General features: G+C 41.6%; 2 protein-coding genes and 1 long non-coding RNA gene across 8 annotated transcripts in view; 1 reads left to right on the top strand and 2 right to left on the bottom strand.

The window, feature by feature from the left end:
- Kansl1l (KAT8 regulatory NSL complex subunit 1 like) overlaps window positions 1-4,324 on the bottom strand; it is a 93,043-nt gene extending 88,719 nt beyond the window's left edge. For 2 of the 6 annotated variants that reach the window (XM_052749742.1, XM_052749739.1), the window contains exon 1: window positions 4,161-4,300. The gene's annotated coding sequence lies outside the window, so the exon portion shown is untranslated. Of the gene's footprint in view, window positions 1-3,666; window positions 3,722-4,160 lie in introns of those variants that run through there. The other 4 variants (XM_052749741.1, XM_052749744.1, XM_052749743.1 and 1 more) reach the window with 4 other exon arrangements.
- LOC128117634 (uncharacterized) overlaps window positions 4,302-19,721 on the top strand; it is a 35,887-nt gene continuing 20,467 nt past the window's right edge. Inside the window, exon 1 of the long non-coding RNA XR_008220856.1 lies at window positions 4,302-4,415. This is a non-coding gene — a long non-coding RNA (uncharacterized LOC128117634). The remainder of the gene's footprint in view (window positions 4,416-19,721) is intronic.
- Acadl (acyl-CoA dehydrogenase long chain) overlaps window positions 17,865-19,721 on the bottom strand; it is a 33,914-nt gene continuing 32,057 nt past the window's right edge. The window contains exon 11 of the mRNA XM_052749760.1: window positions 17,865-18,535. Coding sequence (XP_052605720.1) covers window positions 18,442-18,535 — 94 coding nt within the window. The 3' untranslated portion in view covers window positions 17,865-18,441. The remainder of the gene's footprint in view (window positions 18,536-19,721) is intronic.

Genomic DNA, 19,721 nt, shown 5'->3' on the forward strand with positions numbered 1-19,721 from the left:
GCTCATACTTGAAGCAGAATTATTACTATTCAGCTGTATGTGCATGACTCATAAGAATATAAATGAAGTTTATTCCTGTGTACATACATTTGGGTGCAGAAATTTATGTTGAAAAGGGCATTATCACACATTTGCTCAGTCCATTCATTTTGGCAATTTAACGTCACACAGTTCAACACTGATTAATGAATGACCTACTACCGTGCATAGTTTTGGGGGTTTGTTTTGTTTTGTTTTGAACTACTAAAAATGTACTTAAGAAACCTGGATCTTCTAGAGCTAGAAAAGAACCTGAAACATTGTAAAGTTCATAAATGATTTAAAATAATAACAAATTTTCAGTTATAAATAGCTGAATTTTAATATCAACATAAAAATAAGTGTTTTTGAAAATATAAAAATAACATCTGGTATTAAAATTTTCCATTGTGGCAAAACAAAATCCCAACATGAAAGAAAACAAAAAGATAAGTTACAGGCTGGCTTGGACTACAGTGTGACTTCCAGGCTGACTCAGATCTCATACTGACATCCTAACTTTAAACACACACACACAAATGAAAAGAAAAATTCCACTATGAATTATCTTCAATTTTCACTATACACTATAATGACATCATTTTTACTAACATGTTTTTTTTTTTTTTTTTTTTTTTTTGGTTTTTCAAGACAGGGTTTCTCTGTGTAGCTTTGCGCCTTTCCTGGAACTCACTTGGTAGCCCAGGCTGGCCTCGAACTCACAGAGACCCACCTGCCTCTGCCTCTGCCTCCCGAGTGCTGGGATTAAAGGCGTGCGCCACCACCGCCCGGCCTAACATGTTTTTTTTTAATCTTTTATTGACTAGGAAAGGAATAAAATTCTGTGAAATGCCCATTTAGCTCAACATTTAAGAGAAAATAAGGAAAAAAAAATTTAAGAATTATATAGCTTCTCTTTCTAAATCTAACATACTGAATAAAATAAGAATGATTGTGAGTTATCTTTTGTATGATATTATAGTACTGTAAAGATAAAGGCTTTAAGAACAGATTAATAATAGACATAAACTGGTTGCTAATTTCCCACTGTTATTTACGCTATAAAGCAGCCTCACTTTTTGCTGTAACAATTTCATAAGCCAGATCAACATCAACCTTAACTATAATCCTAAACCTAGAGGAAGCAGCTTTCCACTCCTTCAACTGACACCTAATATAGTAAAGACAGACTCCAGGGAAAATGAACAAGAAATCTATGAAGTCAGGAAAGACCTCATGGAAACAAGAATGGCTTACTGCATACAAGGTTTATGTGACAGACTAAAGGGCAGTAAAGAACGCCATAGGTAGTTAACAAGTGGGCTACCAACAACAACTGGAAATAAAGAACTTTAGACACTAACCATCTTATTTGTCTAACACATAGTCTACGAGAAACCAGAATGATCAGAAGGAAATTTTCACGTTAGCTTCTTGCAAGAGCAGTAAATGGTGATAGGTGGTGAAACCCTGTAAGTAATGTTATAAGCAGAAAGGGTAGATGAAGATTTGGGCTATGCCATGCTTAAGACAATGGGGAGTTCCTGGAACTTTTAGTGAAAAACTACTAAGATCAGTGAGCCCTAGCCTTAAGGAACAAGTACTCAAATGGCTCACTCGGCTACTACATTATCAATTATGTACTCCTCAGACAAAAAAGGAAGAGACAATTTCCCGACTTCTCCCAGGTGAAAAAAAAGTTAATATTGGCAGCCAGTTGGCAAGTCTTTATTGTGCATCCACTATTTGATACACGGCATGTAAATATGAAAGTTTTCTCTCAAGTTTTTTCCTAGAGTAAGTTAGGAAATGCAATAGAAACACATACTTGTCCCTCGTGAAAACCAACAAAAAATAAAGAAAACAGTACTGTGGTGAACAAAGATGTGACAGGAAGCACATTCATACCTCCGAGTAAATTAATGCCACATTCCCAAAGCTGGGGATGTCACAAGAGCATAAAAAGAAACAAAAACGACTCTGGCCCAGAAACTCCTCTTCTACAAATCTAATGGGTGGGGCGGAAAAATGTATTATTTCAAAGACTTGTGTAATAAAATTTACACAAACCATTACAAAAATCCCAAACTTCTGCCAATAGGAAAAACTTAAAATAGACTCACTCATATGATGAAATGTTATATAGCTATTAAAATTATTTTTCAAAAAACATTGTTATTTAATAACATTAAATGTTTTTGGATTAAAATTAAGTGAAAATGTATGATCTCTAGTTTTAGGAAAAATACAGAGAAATACAAAGTTTTCCAGGCAATTTTAAAATAACATGTAAGAAAATAAACAGGTATTACTTGAAAAACCACCTATTACCAAGAACCTGCAAATGTGTTATATTTACTGGCCAAGATTATGAGAAATAATTTAAGAAATTATTCTAGAAAGGCTGAGAAAGGGGAGTAACAATAATCTCTGTAGATCAAAACTACGAATCGATGAAGGACCTTGCCAGTGATCTTTAAAACCGGGAAGAGAAACACACATGAAAGTTACAGCAGGTAGCGGTGGTGCCACGCGCTGCCAATGTCAGCTCTAAAGGGACCTGGACTGCACAGCAAGTTCCAAGGCCAGTCTGGGTTACATGGCCTGAAACAAAGTGCAACAGGTCTGGACTAAATTAAATATATCTTATTTCACGGCTTGTTGTTAAAATTCCGAATATATGCTGGCTTTATTAAAACTGACGTTTTGTTACACCACATTATGTGGAGATTTACAGTCACTAACAGGGCACGTGATCTTCATTACACTCTTTTAAGGCAGGGACCATATTGCGCAACGGTTTACTAGAGGAAACAGATGTATCAGCAAGGCTGTGACTTGCCCAAGAAAACAGCTAGCTAGTTCTCTGGAAACCGCAAAAATCAACCACCGGTGTTAAGCCTCTTAAGCAATCTGCGTTCCACACCTGCACCTCTTCCCCCCCCCCCCCCCTCCACTGTCGAATTATTTTTAGAGCTGCTTTTCCTAGCCCCAAATCCTGCCTAGTTTGCCAGCCGTGCTCAGTAATAGTTTCGGGTAAGTTCTGTTGCTAACAAACTTGCCCCATCCAATCAGGATCTAAAAACCTTTCTACAGACACCAGGTTAAACAAGTCCAAGGCGGCGGCGGCGGCGGCGGCGGCCAGTCTTTTCAGTCTCTCCAGCACGTAACCGCTCTCGAGTTTGGGGACATCAACCAGAAGGTGACTCCCACAACTCCAATCTCCCTGCCCCCGCGATGGGACGAGCCAGGGCAGGGAACCGCTACCGCGCCTTCTCCGGCAGCACCGGGGGACGCCCACGCAGCGCCAGCTCCCCGCAAGGCAGAGAGCCCAACAGCTCCTTGCCGGCGGCGGTTCGAGACCACACAACGCCGGCCAGACATTGGTTCTTCCTACCGAACCTACTTCTCTTTCCCGAACCGAGCCCTCCCCCGCTCCGGCACCAGCCGCTACACGAACTCAGACGTGTGGTCCCTCCATAAACCACTACCATCTCCCTTCCCTCCCGAACAAATTCTAAAGGCCAAACCCATAACGGCCCAGAAAGAGCAAAAAAATAAAAAAAAAAAAAAAAAAAAGCAACGTCGCTGCTAAGGCGGCCCGCTCGGCCCAGAGCTCGAGTAACTTCCACACTGCCTGGCCCGTACCCGCCGCAGAGGCTCGGCGGCTCCGGCTGGGGGGCGGGCCCAAGGCGGGGTGCGGGGGAGGCGGGGGGGGGGGGGTGAGGAAAGCCACGTGTTCCGCCTTGTGCGCACGCGCCAGCCAAAACAAAAGGGAGGCCTGCCAGGCCCCGCCCCCTCCCCCCACGTGACTCGCACCCAGGCCCGCCCCCTGCCCCGCCCTCCCCTCCCCGCCGTGTCTGCCAAGGCTGTTAGGTTTAGCCGTTTAAATTTGGCTGCGGTCCGACCCCTGCCCCAGAGCACGGTCCTGTGCCGGGGCCCGGGAGTTCCAACGGCCGGGAGGATTCGGGGGTGCGAGGGGGACTGCCCGGCGGACGCCGAGCCCGCGAGTCTCTCCCCCTCCCCCCGCGGCGGTCTTCTCCGCTCTTTCCCGCCCCGCGCCGCCGCTGCCGCCGCCGCCGCCGTCCCCCGCCGAGGAGACCCACCCCCCTCTGCCCGCCGCTGCGACGCCGGCCACTCGCCTGCTGGGGCGCCCTGGCTGCCCTCCGCCGCCGCACCTTGGGTCCGGCCGTGGTGGGGGCCGCCGTAGGCGATCTCTAGTAGCTGTCCGCCCGCCTCCCCCCAACACCCGGGGCGCCGCCGACTCGTCTCCAGAGCGCGCCCCGCTCCCGCCCCGGCTGACGCCGCCGCTGCCGCTGCCGCCGCCGCCGCCGCGGTTTAACAGTCCGCCCGCTGCCCGCAGCTCCGGGCGCTCGGGGGACGGAACCCTGCAGCGGGTAGGCGGGGGGAGTGGGGGAGGGCGGGGCCCGGCTCCGGCCAATGGCAGCGGGGGAGGGGCGCGCCATGCAAATGAGGCGGGCGGCGGGGGAAACCCCGGCGTGGGCGGGGCCTGCGGAAGCCGCCCCGGAGCGTTCTGAGAGCGGCCCGAGCGCCCTGGCCGAACTCTGCGGCGGCCGAGCCGGCTCCGAGTGCGTTCCGCTCCGCTCCCCCGCCGCCGCCGCCGCCGCCGCCGCCGCCGCTCCGGCGATCTCTCCACACCGGCGCTAGCCGGACTGCCGGGCCGCTTCCCGCCTCCGCGCTGCAGTTTCTCTAGGTCCGTGAGACGAAAATAAAACGCGGGGCAAGGGGGGGAAGGGAAAGAGGGGGCAGGCGAGTCCGCGCGTCCCTCTCTGCTCCGCTGCGAGCCTTGGCGTCCCGGCTGTCCCGGCTGTCCCGGCCAGACCGAGGGTTAGCAGCCTTCCTCCACTGCCCAGGCCCTCGAGCCTCGGTGCCTTTGCTTGTAGTGAGAGAGACTCAGATCCCAAGTCATACTCTGTCGGACCTCCGCCGGACCTTAAAATAGGCGACAAATCTGCCACGGATACATTTGAGTTAGTTTATGATCGAGGGGCGCTGCAGTTAACTCTCTCCTCTGCCGTAGCGCAGAAAAGCGGGATTTTATATGGAAACAGTTGACTAAAGAGACACAAAAATATCCCTTGAGTCTTACTCCTGGCCCAGCCTGCAGCTTCACCGTTAAATGCACCCGGGCATTTCCCCAGGCTTGAACTTGAGGCTTAAGAAAAAATGATAACCTAAATATAGCTACTTAGATAATAAGAGTAGAAGCTTTGCTAAGCAGATTTTCGTTGGAATGCTTTAGGGAGTGAAAGGCACTAGAATTTTAGATCCAGATTTATCATTATTTCTACCATATTATTTATTTGGAAGGGATCACGGGGTGGGGCCATGGCAGAAGTGTGAAGAATTGAAGTCATCAGGAAGTAATACTTAGACATTACCGGAATTGGAAAATTAACCACTACTTCTCTTTCTAGTACATCAACACACATAGCTGAAATAATTTTTAGGATAAACTGTTTTCAGTGGGGAGAATAGTTGCTCAAACAATAATTACTCAACATGGGTCAAGGGAAGACATTTCAAGAAATATTAAAATGGATTAAAAATCATGAACTAATGGTGTGTTGGAGGAAAAATTAAACACCTACTGGGTATTTGTCATATTTAAAGGGCTGCCATAATCCCTGAGTACAGAGACAGAAAATGAGTAAAGCATTTAAATAAAGTATGTGGTGGGGCCTGGATTGGGGCATTCCAAGCCGAGGTCGCCTAGCCTGTTCTCCATGGTGAGGTCCAGGACAGCCATGGCTATATACCAAGACCCTATCTAAAAACAAACATAAAATTGCGTGATGGAGGTAGTAGCAGTTTGAGAAGTCAAAAGTGTTAGAGCAGTTCTAGGATCTTGGCTTCAACTGGGCATTCATTTTAAAGACTTCAAAAAGAGAGAGGAAGACATCAACAACTCAGGAAATAGTATCCTTAAGGGGAGGTATTATGTATCATACTATTAGAAGAGAAAACAACATAGTCAACTACACTGTTAAATCGTGAATGACAAGGTCTGGGGGTGCACCACAGCGAACGAGCACTTGCCTAGCAATAGTGAGGGGTGCCCTGGGTTCAATTTCGAGCATCCTGATGAATGATAAGGAATTCAGATTTAAAATGGAGGCAGTTGTACAGCTATAAAATTACTTGAGGTACAGTTATCTCCTGTGAGGTGATTATTATCAAAGCAAAATACTTGTAAGTTAACTATTAAATGTGTGTTGAAAACATACTTTGTGATGGTTAGAAAGGAGTGAAGGTGGTAAAAGTTGCTGCCTTTGCAGTGTAGTAAGCTTTGCCAAATACAGATAAAAACCACAACAAGGTTTGCAATATATTGCCTGATTCAGTCATCAAACACAGTAGGAAGTAGGTTGTTTTACAATACTCAAGGTTAATTCTTTTAGCTAGCCTCAGTCTGCCAGATTTTGTGGACCTTATATAAATATTCCAATCTATGAAACCATCGTGTGTGTAACATTTTCTCTTCCCTTCAGACTCAACTTATGGTAGTTCAAAAGTAATAAGAATGAGAGGATATTTAATAGCATGGGTTTGAAATATCCTTTTTAAAAACGCAAGGAAGAAAACTCAGTCATTTCTGTAGCCTGTTTTGTAACTAATAATTTCATAAACTAATTGCTGTAGTTTATGAAATGGTGTTAACCATCACTTAACTACACATTAAGCACATTGTTCCTTGACACTAAATGCTGTTCTAAAATATGCTTCTGCTACATGTAATATAAACATGCCGGCTTTCCAGACACCATAGAATACAAAGTTCTAAAAATTGATAGACTAAGTCCTTTATCAAATGGTTTCCTATTTTACTTATTTAGCAAAATCCTGCAAGAATTCATGTGCTCTTAATCTATTATAAGATACATTAAAAAGAATTCTGGTTTCCAAGAAAAATGTATTGTTGGTTTGAGAGGGGTGGGGAGTGGGTAAAGCCAAAGATCGAGCCAGAGCAAGGAGAAGAGAAGGGCACGGTTCTTGCTGACATAATTCCGACCTGACTGGAGGCCTGTAAAAAAAATGCCCAGGTAAGCGGTATTGCTGTGATTTCAGGAGATAAACTCCTACACCGGCATTCACTCAGTCACTTCTTCCATTCAGGAAACACCACGGCAGCACTTAAGGCCCCGCTGACACTGTGATAAATGCCAGAGATAGAGATCAACACCTGGCTTCAAGCAAGGAGGCCAAGAATGGATTACAAACACAGCCTTTTGTGTCTCCCTTCCCCGCTCTGTGTTTCTTTATAGCACTTCACCATCCAACATAACACAGATTTTTATTTTTCTCTCCCTGCTCTGGAATATAAATGAGCTCCATGAGCTCTGGTTATTTTGCTCAACACTGAATCCCGGAGCTTAGGACATGGTTCCCAACAAATGTTGAATGGAAGAACATTTTATTCTTACATTCTGCAGTTCTCTATTAATTTCCTGTGTTTAAAAAAAAAAAATTAAGCTCAGTGGCATCCAGGTATCAAGATACTTACAGTAATAAGTAGCCGGTCTTGGATTTAAACACAGTCTTGACTGGCTCTAAAGCTAGCCTTCTTGCCCAACTGTCATAGAACAGAAAGCTTATGGAGTTTATTACTGTTCTTCATATTTCTGGGCCAGAAACAACTGTCTTCTACTGTCCTATATACATTTTGGGGATTTTTTGAGTTTTTTTCAAGACAGGGTTTCTCTGTGTAGTTTTGGAGCCTGTCCTGGAACTCTCTCTGTAGACCAGGCTGGCCTCAAACTCACAGAGATCCGCCTGCCTCTGCCTCCCAAGTGCTGGGATGAAAGGCGTGAGCCACCGCCACCTAGCTTACTAACCAGAATTTATAGATGAAAAGGTTAGGGGTATGCAACAAAACTAGAGGAACCAAGGCTGGGTACAAGAAAAGACCGTACTGGCCCACAGAGGTAGAAGAATAAAAAAATAACTGAATCTATCACTTTTATCTACAGTAGACTCTAAATTGGAAACAACCCTAAAATATATCATCTGTAAAAGGATAAGCAAATTGCGGGGTATCCATATATTCTATTATGGAATGCCACTGTGGAATAACCATAAGTGCTTTTTAAAGTTTTTTTCATACAATGTTATTTTATCATATTTTTTCACCTCCCCCAACTCCTCCCAGATCTTCAGAGTCTTTTTTTAAGTGAGCATACAAAATAATGGATTTCATTATTACATTTTCATCCATGGATGCATACTAAACAGAATGCTGAATGAAAGAAACCAGACACAAAAGAGAGTAAATATTGCACGATCCCATTTATATAAGGCTCTGGGAAGACACGTGTGACCCACAGTGACAGAAAGCAGACCAACAGTTGCTGAGCTGGGAGGGTGGGGGACTGACTGGGGTCGGTAAGAGGGGTTTGGAAAACGTTTTGTATCTTGATCGTGGTAGAATGAGTGCAAAATTCATCCAAACATTTAAATGTAGTAACTCATATTGTACTTCACTACACCCTCCTTGATGAAAATGGACACAAATCTCAAGGAGTTTCTAGTCCATAAATGGACTGTATTAGGAAAGGATAGGTTGTGTACATCAGAAAGCCCAAGAGAGTAGGTCCAGCTAAGTGGTAGAGCGCATGCCTAGCATGTACCAGCCCTGTATTCAGTCCTTAGAATCAAAAACAATGGTTTAAAAGGAATAGTATTCTTGGGGAGTGAGGGGATGGGGAGTAGCAGTACTAGAGATTAATTAAACCTAGAACGTCGTGCATGCTAGCTAAATACACTACTTGAGCTCCTTCTCACCCTCTTTTCTTTCCATTCTGTTTGATTATTGTATTTTCTTTGAGATGGGCTCTAAGTTTCCCAGGATGGCCTCGAACTCTCGTTGTCACCCAGGCAGACAGTGAACTTGCCATTCTCCTGTCTCAGCCTCCTGAGTAGCTGGAATCACAGGCCTCCACTCTCGGCCTGTTTCCTTAATACATAAGCAAATGGTCCATTTTAAGAGCCAATGAAATGTACTAAGAGCTCCAGAGCTAAAATAATAGCACCACTGACCCATCATGAGTCCAGCTTCTGCTATCCTTATCGGTTCGCAAAATGCTCATGGTTCCAGATGCCCACCAGTTTCCCATGATTACTGTTCATTTCCCAGGTGCCTGAAAGAGCCTTCAGCCTGTCTCTCCTTAAGTTCTAGCAAAACCTCTACACATTTATCATGTAAATATATATATAGTAACAAGGGAGCCTAGGAGGTGCAAGTACAGTAGTCCAAATACATTTTCTCCTCCAACAACATAGGCCTTGATTTTTAGGAGAAAATACGTTTTGGTTGGACAATGGTCTCCAAGTGGTAAAGTGGGTTCTTGACTAAGTTAAGCTGTTCACACAGCGTTGAGTCTGCCCTCCCTCTGTCCAGTTTTGTGAGCCCGTCATTAGTTAAGTGAAATTTTATTTGGGCTTTGTTTTTGGCAAGAGAAAATATTCTATCTAAAATAATCTACTGTAAAATGGAACATAACTTACTTTGCAATATGGTAAGGTAAATTTGTAATGGGTTTAGCTTAAAGGAAAATACTTCTGAAGGAGTATAATTTTTGATAATAAGACAGTTTCCAGGGGCTTTCCTGAAATGGAAAAAAACAAAACAAAAAAAACAGAGCAGCTTTAGGATCTTTAAGGTGGACTCCAGGACCGAGATGTGGCTCCAGTACAGGGACTGTGGGACAGTAGAGGGGCTGCTGTCGTGCCACACAGAAGGTGCTTTCATAAATAATAAGTCATGACACTATTCCTCAGAATTACCTGACATCTGGTGTCTATTTTTAAATAATCTCTGAGAGTGGGGAATATAAAATTGGTCCAGCTGATAATTGGCAAAGATGGGTGACACGTGTCGCTCATTAAATGTTGCTCTGTACTTTTTAATGTGTCTGACATGTTCCATAATTAGAAAAGCAGGGGCAATGTTGTAAGGGGTTCCCCTCCCCCTTTTCTTTTAAAGGCTGGCCCTGGACAAGCTATGTAGCTCGGACTAGCCTTTAACTCTTGTGCCTCCTACATCCATCCACCTTCCAAGCGGGCTGAGCCTTAAAGCTGCTCTTACTGGTTCAAGAATAAACATTATACATTCATACATTAAAAATGTATAATTTTATACATTAAAAAGAATAACGGCTACAGTTAACTGAAGTCTATTAAAATTTCCTAAACTCAGTCAGGCATAATGGTGTATACCTTTAATCACAGGACTTGGGAGGCAGCAGCGGCACAGATCTTTGTGAGTGTGAGTGTTCTAATAGCCAGTTACAGGACAGCCAAGTCTATACATTAAAACCCTATCTTTAAAAAGAAAATTCCATGTGTTCTTACAAATTCTAAAATGCATCATTACCATTAGGAGTTCCTACAACACACATTATCAAAAGAAAAGATTATTTTGTGCCTCCTATTTATAAATTGTAACTCAGGGTGTGGCATCCATGTATAGACAACTTCTAGATACCCCTTCAAAAAAGGACTTGGCATTTTATTCTAAGAAATACATTTAAACGTCGGCTATAATGGCAAACACAAGTAATCCTAGCACATAGGAAGCTGAGGGAGGATTCTGGCCTTGATGCCTGAACAGACAACACAGCTGTCTGTCGTGATCTCATAACAATTGCATTAAAGTTGGCATTAAACAGAACATCTGGGCCAGGTGCGGTAGTGCATGTCTGTAATCCTAGCCCTCTGCAGGCTGAGATGGGAAGATCCCAAGTTCAAAGTTGGCTTGGGTTATATAGCAAGACTGGTTTCAAGCAAACAGATAAACAACAACCCTAAGGAGCTATTGGCAATTACTGGCAGCTGGGGAAGGAGCCATTTTTTTTTCTTTATGGATATGGCTACTGCTAGGTTGTCCATGCTCCACTGGATGGTAACCAGTGACTATGGCTATAATTAACAGGGCAATTCCATGTAGTTTATCTGTTGATTAAAAGAGGTTTATTTCAGGGGTAACTTACAACCAATAAGGGATCCGGGAGAGATGAGGTACAGCCCAGCGTGGTTCTCTGGGGAACTCTGACTTGGTCTGCAAATCCTGCCTCCAGGACCATGAGGAGCTAAGAGAGCGAACACATATGCATCTCGGGTCTGAAGGGGTCTCCTCTTGGCCACACCCCAGGGGCAGGTCATAGGCAGGTGTGGCAGCTGTCACACTAGGGGCAGCGTTTCAAGGTCAAAGCTGGAGCAGCTACCCACGACATCTCCCCCCTTTTGTCTAAATAAGAGAGTTCTAACTAAATACAAAACTATATACAATAGGGACAAGTATCAAATATTGTCCAGGAGGTATTTCTGTCCAATCCTGGAACACTCTAGTAGGCAGTCAACTCCATAGCTTCCCTTTGGAAACTAGACGAGATTTGTCCAGTAAACTTCATGGTTAAGGACTGTGTTCACCCTGCTCAGTACAAATTCCTTTCCCTTTTGTGTGTCACTCGAGTTACTTCTCAGTAAATCTCCTGAAGGTCTGTTTCTCAGCTTCTGACTTCTGTGAGGCCCAACAGACACACAGACCAAACGTTAAAAAATTCTTATGAAATGCAGTTAATGAGTACAAAAAGAGTGAGAAAATTAGAAAAGCAATTTCAATTACCAATAAAATTACAAATTATTGATTGATGTTAAGGCACTTGGTAAAACTTAGGATACTCTATGCACATACCATATTAATACTATCTGAATTCCCTGATCAACTTCAGGATCACTGCAACTGAGAAACGTCATGTGTGTCTGATGAGCTGATATGATAGGAGTATCTACAGTGCAGCTTATTAAGTATCTGGAGAAGGAACTGAACCCAAATCGAACTAAGCCTCTACATCTTTCAGTTTACAGGAACTAGAGAAGATGGAATAATAAACAGAAACCATCATGAAAGATCAATGAGGCAAATCAATAATGATGGATAGTCTACAAAATATGAATTAATTTTTTGGTTCCTAAGAAATCAACTTTATGAAGAATTGGAGAAAATGAGACATAACTCATTTTGGTAACAGTATTACCTTGATAAAACCAAAAAAGGTAATATACATACAGGGGAAAAAAGGTGCAATACAAAAAGAAAATTACAAACCAAAAACCAAAAAAACATATAACTTCATCTCCCTTGTAAATCGGCACAACAATTCTCAAGTTGTCAAAGAATATGTAAAAGGGATAAAACATAATAACCAAGCAGAGTCAAACTCATGGATATAAGGATGGCTAGCTATTCAGTGCATTCTAGAACTACAGTTTGAATGCGTTGCACCCCAAATCCATGCTGACATGTCATTGCCCAAACAACAACATGAAGAGACAAGGCCACTACAAAGTGATGAAGCTGCAAGGGCTCTGCCCTCACGACGGGCTAGTGTTCTTACAAAGGACTTGGGAGAACCAGCTGGTTATCCTTTGGCCTTCTGCCATGGGAGGATGCAGTGTTAATCCCCACCCCAGGACACAGCGTTCAAGGTACCATTTAGAGAGCAAAGACCAGACACAGGTATCTTAATCTTGGACTTTCACCAACTGGGACAAGGATGAGAAGTTAGTTGCTATTGACTCTTCACTTTATTCTTGCTCACTGTTGTAGGGAGAAGTTCTATCATTATTTAAAAAAAAAATGATGATGGGGGAATGAAGAAATGAAAGATAGTACAAGTTAGGGAGAAAAAGAAAAGTAACTTCTGATTCCTGGATAACATTGTTTATATAGGAAATTCAAAGAAATCTACACCAAGTAACTCCTAAGATTAAGTTCAACAAGCCATAGGCCACAAGATAAATAATTATCTTGGTAATAAATAATTATAGACCAGAATTAAACAGCAATGCAATTTTCAGGTGCTCCAAAAAGGTGTTTGCATGCTAGCATAACAAAGCATGTCCATGACACTTCAGTGATGAAATCTAAAGGCAGTTGAATAAATAAGTAAAGTCTAAGTGAACAGATCCCTTATACATGCCCTGGAAGATCCCAGCAAATGACACTTCTCTTTACACTGATCTGGAGATCTAACTCATCCCAAACAAAAGCTCCACAGGATTATTTTTATGGATATAGACAAATTCATATATACATATATATACATATATATATATAGTTGAAAAAGAAGAGTAGCCAAAGCAATTTTTGGAAAAGAACAAAGCCAGGGAAATTCCCCCATCTAATTTTCAACCTTTCTAAAAGCTGCCCATCTCAGGATGGCAGCAAAGGAATTGCAGTCATAGATGACTGCCACAGGACAGGGCTCACAAATGGACCCAGATAAACACAGTCAGGCGGTCTCTAACCAAGGTGCAAAAGGCAGTTCAATCATTACAGATATGCTTTCCACAGTTAACACTGGAACACTTAAACATAGGCTGAAAAAAAAATGTTAAAAGAAAAAGCTCACAACCTTATATAAAATTATTGAATGAGCATAGATCTAAGTGAATAATACAAAAATATACAATTCTAAGGAAAAGATAGAAAAATTGAATGGCCTAGGTTTTCAGTAAAGAATTTCTAGTCTGCTTGGTGCGTAGGCAAGCCCTGGAGGACCAAGCAGACTACCCCGGGAAAAGTTTCTCATTGTCTCACTAGAGCTTCCGAGGACATTCTGCCTCATCACCCTTAAGGCATACCTGGAAAGTGCTTAGCAGCATCAGGGAATATGCTCTTTAGCAACAGGGTCATCTGTTTGTTTCAGTTCACTCTGCATTAAGGACACTTGGAAGTGGCACTTTTAGCTACTCTTCTTTACTTTCTATGCTAGCAACAATCTGAATATAAAAACACCCACTACTAGCACACACACACACACATACACCACACACACACACACACACAGAGAGAGAGAGAGAGAGAGAGAGAGAGAGAGAGAGAGAGAGAGCGCCTGGCTTTGCCCTGTGTTTCACAAACCCTAAAACAGAAACTCTCCAAGCTCAACATTAAGAAAACAACCTTCCCCACCATAATGGGTAAAAGACTTGAGAGAACTCATCAAAGGAAACAGGTAGGAGATAAGCATAAGAAAAGCTTCCTAGCTGGGCAGCGGAGGCTCATGCCTTTAATCCCAGCACTCCAAGGCAGAGCCAGACTGATCTCTGAGTTTAAGGCCAGCCTGGGCAACAGAGCAAGATCCAGGATAGACACCAAAACTACATGGAGAAACCCTGTCTCAGAAAAAAACAAAAACAAAAACAAACAACAACAAAAATTAAAACCATAAGACATCAAGGGGCTGGAGAGATGGCTCAGTGGTTAACATCAGTTGTTGCTCTTGCAGAGAAACCAGGTTCGGTTCCCAGCACCCTCATGGCAGCTCACAACCATCTATAACTCCAGATCTAGGAAATCGAATGACCTCTTCCGGGCCCCATGCCCACCAGGCACACACATAGTACACAAATACACATGCAGACAAAACATTCATGTGCATAATATTAAAACTAATCAAAAAGTTTAATGAGACATCAGTAAATGCCTTTTATCATAGCTAATATAAAAAGGTGAATATTTAGAGCAATTGGAACTCTTAAGCGGATGGTTAGAAGGTAAATGGTACAGATCTCTGGAAAAAGAGTTTGCAGTATTTTTATACATGCAATTCAACAGCTCCGTCCTGGGAATTTAACCTTAACAAGAAGCTAGATTTAACTTTAACCTGAGCCAAGCTCTCCTTGCAAAGGGGAATGAATAATAAATCAACTGTGGTATACCCATACGGAGATACTGCTTAACACCAAAGAGCAGAAAGCTATTGATGCATGCAAAACGGATGAATCTTAAGTGCAGTTTTCTAAGACAGAGACTTTCTCAAAAGGTGCCATATAGTTCCGTTTCTATCATTGTCTCAAAATGACAGAACCAGGATGACAAAGACCAGATCAGGGGGTATGATCAGACCAGGGGCTGAAGGTATGGGAAGCTATGACCATAAAGAGGGCAAGGGACATTTTGGGGAGTGCGAAACTGTTCTGTATCCTGGTTATAGTTAGATCTGCATGAATCTATGAGAACTGAAATAAGAAATCTATATGTGCTAAAAATCCTGAGAGCTGCAAAAAGCAATTTTACAGTACATACAACCAAAGGGAAAAAAAATATACATTATTTTCAAAGAGATAAGGAGAAAAAAGATAGGGTAACTCTAATACAAGAAATTTAAGGGTTGATACAACCAAAATTGGTTTTTTGTTTGTGTGGGGTTTTTTTTTTTTTTTTGTGTGTGTGTGTGTGTGTGTGTGTGTGTGTGTGTGTGTGAGTGTGTGTGTGTGTGTGTTATATGCATGGCGTGCCAGTGTAGGCCAGAGGATGGTGTTGGAGCCCCTGGAGCTAGAGATACAGGCGGTTGTGAACCACCTGATTTGGATGCTGAGTATGTAACTCTAGTCCTCTAGGAGACAATACCTGTTCTTAACCGCTAAGCCATGTCTTCAACTCTCAAAATAGAATTTGTAGGTCTTGCTTAGATCCCAATTTAAACAAACTAACAACAAAATAAGAGCATTTTTTTTTAATATAATCAGGGGACATTTACAAATAATCCTAGAATTGCATGCTAAATTGAAGTTTCTGCAGTATGAGAATAGCATTCTGGCTAGATGTAAAAAAAAACCAAAACATTTTCATCTCTTACATATGTATTCTGGAGTACATATGTGTATAAAATAACATTAAATCTGGGACTTGGCTCAAAAGACTCGAGGGGGGAAATGTCTATGATAACGACTGAAAATATAACCTGGAGGTTAGTTATACTATGCTATCTTTAGTATTTTTGTAGCTCTCCAGAAATCTTTCTGGAAAACAAACATTTAAAAGATAGTATTTTTCAACATGTATTATAAAGCGAGAGACACAGACCTGCAGTTGATTTCAATCTCAATGTCAAAATTTTCCAGTGACTCCAAATATATAAATGCTGCATGTGCTAAAAATAATACTGACATGGGAAAAAAAAATCTTGAAATCGTGTACTTTCAGCAATAAACTACTGAGATTACTAGGTTAGTAAAGATTTGCAGTCTGATTTTAAAACAGCAACTCAAAGCAGTTTTCAATGACACCATCAGGAAGTAAAGGGAAAAAGGGGAATTTTAAAGCAGTAATTTTGACCCTACAAGTCACAGCCTCCAAACAAAATTAACCAAGCCTTTAAATTCTCATTAATATTTACAAAGCAGTGCTTCCTTCTGCTTGCCCAGCTTGCTCTTTTGAGCGCTGTTATTATTTATTGTTTCTTGAACACTCAGCACTGCGTGGGATTTGGATGATAAATTTCCTCCCTAGGGGACACTACTCGAAGCCACATAAACAGAGCACAAAGAATAGCTATTTAAGACATGAACGCCAAATGCAAAACCGAAGAGCACATTCTGATTCTTTTAAAAATAAGGTTATAAATTCTAAGTTCTAAAGGAAGAATATGCATTCAAGCCCAGGGCTGTCCTCCTCCGCACTGTAGACTTGAAGAGGCCAAAGGGGTGAGGGAGAGTCTAGCAACTCCTTTAAAGCTCTTCTTGGCAGGAGGAAGCCCAAGTTGCAAATATAATAAGAATTTACTTTAGGGACTGGAAGGATGGCTCAGTGGTTGAGTGCTTGCTGTTTCTGCACAGGACCAGAGTTCAACTCCCAGCACCCAACCTGGGCAGCTCACAACTGCCTATAACTTTAGTTCCAGAGGATCCAATACTCTATTCTGGTCTCTGTGGGTACCTGCACAAACATGCACATATTCACACACACATAGACATAATTAAAAACAAATTCTTATTTTTAAAAAAGAATTTGAGCCTAGCTTAGTGGCATACGCCTTTAATCCCTGCACTTGGAAGGGGAGGCAGGGCAAGGAGATCACCATGAGTTCCAGGCCAGCCTGGTCTATGTAGCTTTTCCAGACCAGCCAAGACTACATAGTGTTTTCCCAAAAAAATAAATAAAACAATTTGAACCCTTCTTATGTTAATAAGTGAATATAAAAAGAGCTAATCTGGCAACCATGCCAAGTTCTGTTCAAGAAACTAAAGCTGTGAATTATGAGGAAAGGAATATCAAAAGATCCCACCTCTCAGCTGCTATACCCATCTGTAGGAATAAAGTAGTGTTTATGTTTCTGGAAGTCAAACAAGAATGTATTTTCATTTTAAAACTTTTCACTGTTATCGCTATGTACCAGAAGAATCAAACCACTAAATTGTCAGTTTATAAACTAATGACTTTATTTTTCATAATAATTATGTAAGTCTCAAATATGATTTTCCCACTTATATTTTTTAAAATTTTATTTGTTTATGTATTTTGTTAGGTATGAGCACTCCATCTGCATGCATGCCAGAGAGAGCTTCAGATCCCATTACAGATGGTTGTGAGCTACCATGTGGTTGCTGGGAATTGAACTTAAGACCTTTGGAAGAACAGCCAGTGCTCTTAACCGCTGAATTGTCTCTCCAGCCCTACATTCATGTTTTAAAGGCTTACTTCTATTATACTTAGCTTGGCTGGAATATTTAAATTCTATTACTACTAGTTCATAGGAGGGTTATTCCAGGCTTGCTTTCCAACATTTTTATCAGCCTAGTTTACAGAAGATGCACAATATTTAGTAAATATAAATAAATCACACTGTAAAAAAATAAAAGGCTTTGCTTTGGTACCTACCAAACATTTTGAAATTTAAGGATGTTGAATTTCTGAGTTTTCCTATTTAAAGTAAACTGAATGGGATCTGTTGAAAGCCCACGTGGCTCACCTAAGAAACTATGCAAGCTCACATCAGAACACATTCTCATTTTTCAGTGCCTCATACATATCCAACACATGATTTGTTTTAAAGTTTCACTTTATTTTTAATTGATACATAATTGCCTCTAAGTGTACAGTCCGTTCTTTTCTGAAGAAAGGGTTCCATTCATTGCGTAAAAAGCATGGGGTTAGTGGTAAGATGGTAGAAACCAATGTCCTAGGGAATTTGGAACAAAAAGTAGCTGAAATGACTCTCTATGAGTTACAATTATTTTGCCTGTTCAAAGTCTGTAAGTATTATTAATGTTATAAGAATATAAAATTATTTCTGCCTCAACTTTAAGGATCAAAGAAATTTATGCTCTTTAGAATTTGAAAGACAAGTAAGACATTAAGGCTCTCAAGTTAGAAAATCTTCAATATTCACTGTATAAAAAAAAAGGCTAAACCTTTTACAGCATAACTTTAGACTCTTTGGGTTCAAAAATTTTCTTTTTCCTGTGTTACTACTCTTTGTATTTTATTTCTTCCTCTGTAACAATCATACCTAAAAACAGCTTTACTATTTTCCCCCCTTTCCAGGTTACATTTTATCTCAAGTAGATTTGAACCCGGATTAGCTGTGTGTAATAGGATTCCAGGGTGCAGACAGGCGTCTAGCTGTCACTGACGATCTGTCTTGCGATCAGCTCTCTCATTATTTCGTTGGTACCACCGTAGATTGGCTGAACCCGAGCATCCACATAAGCCCTAGATAAATTAGAAGAGAGCTGAATTCATATCAACATGGTAGAAATGTTAAAGTCCATCTTTCCAGATAACTACTAATTGTTTAGTTAAGGAACTCTAAGCAGTAAGAGCTCCTTACAAATAACTGGGTTTTTCCAGTACAACATTCACACTAGGTTGGTATCCGAAAAGCCATTAAGATAAGATATTACAACTCAAAACAACCCAGGTACACTAACTTAATTTTATAAAACTGAGCATATATAACAACTTGAAAAGTCTATGTTTAGAAGTACACGGAGCGTCTTAGTTTCTTATCTTTTAGTCTGCCCAGAAAGCTGAAATCCCCTGACCTTAAGGGGAAAAAAAATTACTTATTTCCAGACATTTCTTTTAATGTCATCACTACAAGCACCCCTGATGTTTAAAAAAGTTATTTTCCCCCCAAAAGTTAACAAGTAGATTATTCTGGGGGGGAAATGATTAATAGTCACTCTTGTCTCAGCTAGGATTAAAGTCCTAAGTGGCTGAGCCCACTGAGACCCACACAGTCATGCACACACAACCACGGGTTCACTTTTCTCTCATTCTGCTGCTGGGAGAGAACCCTGCCTAACAGGGGCACTGAACCCAGGATCTTCACAGCTGAGAGCTCCTCCACGGAGCCCCAGCCCCAGCCTTAGGACTCACTTTAGACAGCTATGGTAGCAGCCATCTATCTGTTCTCACCCTTTCTCCTTTCCCTTCAGCCCCCTGGAACCCAGGGGACAGATATTACTGCTTTGCAGGCTTAAAAAAAAAAAAAAAAAAGGAGATTTAGAGAGGCTGATGCATTTGCTAATTAATGATTACCATTTACTGGTGGCATAACAGATAATTGTCCGACTGGAACAAGAATGTAGGTGTCTCGCCTCTTTGGCAAGAGAACTTAGGTCACAATACTTTCATTGTCCCAATCCTGTAGAGCTAGTTATTGAAGCCCAAGACTTTTCGTGACAGAAAAATTTAAGACCTTTCTTTCTTTCAATATAAAATTGGGGCTTCAATTATTTAATTTCTAAGACAAAACGTGCTAATTTCTCGGCATATGACCAACTTTGAATTTACACTTTTCCCCATTTCCCAGGGTACTTTGCAGATAAGTAGGCCCTCATTTAATATTTACCTACGGGATGAACCACATTAGAAAGGGAATTAGGGCTCCCGG

The sequence above is a fragment of the Peromyscus californicus genome, unplaced genomic scaffold, assembly GCF_007827085.1.
Source record: "Peromyscus californicus insignis strain IS unplaced genomic scaffold, ASM782708v3 Scaffold_21__1_contigs__length_65335640, whole genome shotgun sequence".
NCBI classification, from domain to species: domain Eukaryota; kingdom Metazoa; phylum Chordata; class Mammalia; order Rodentia; family Cricetidae; genus Peromyscus; species Peromyscus californicus.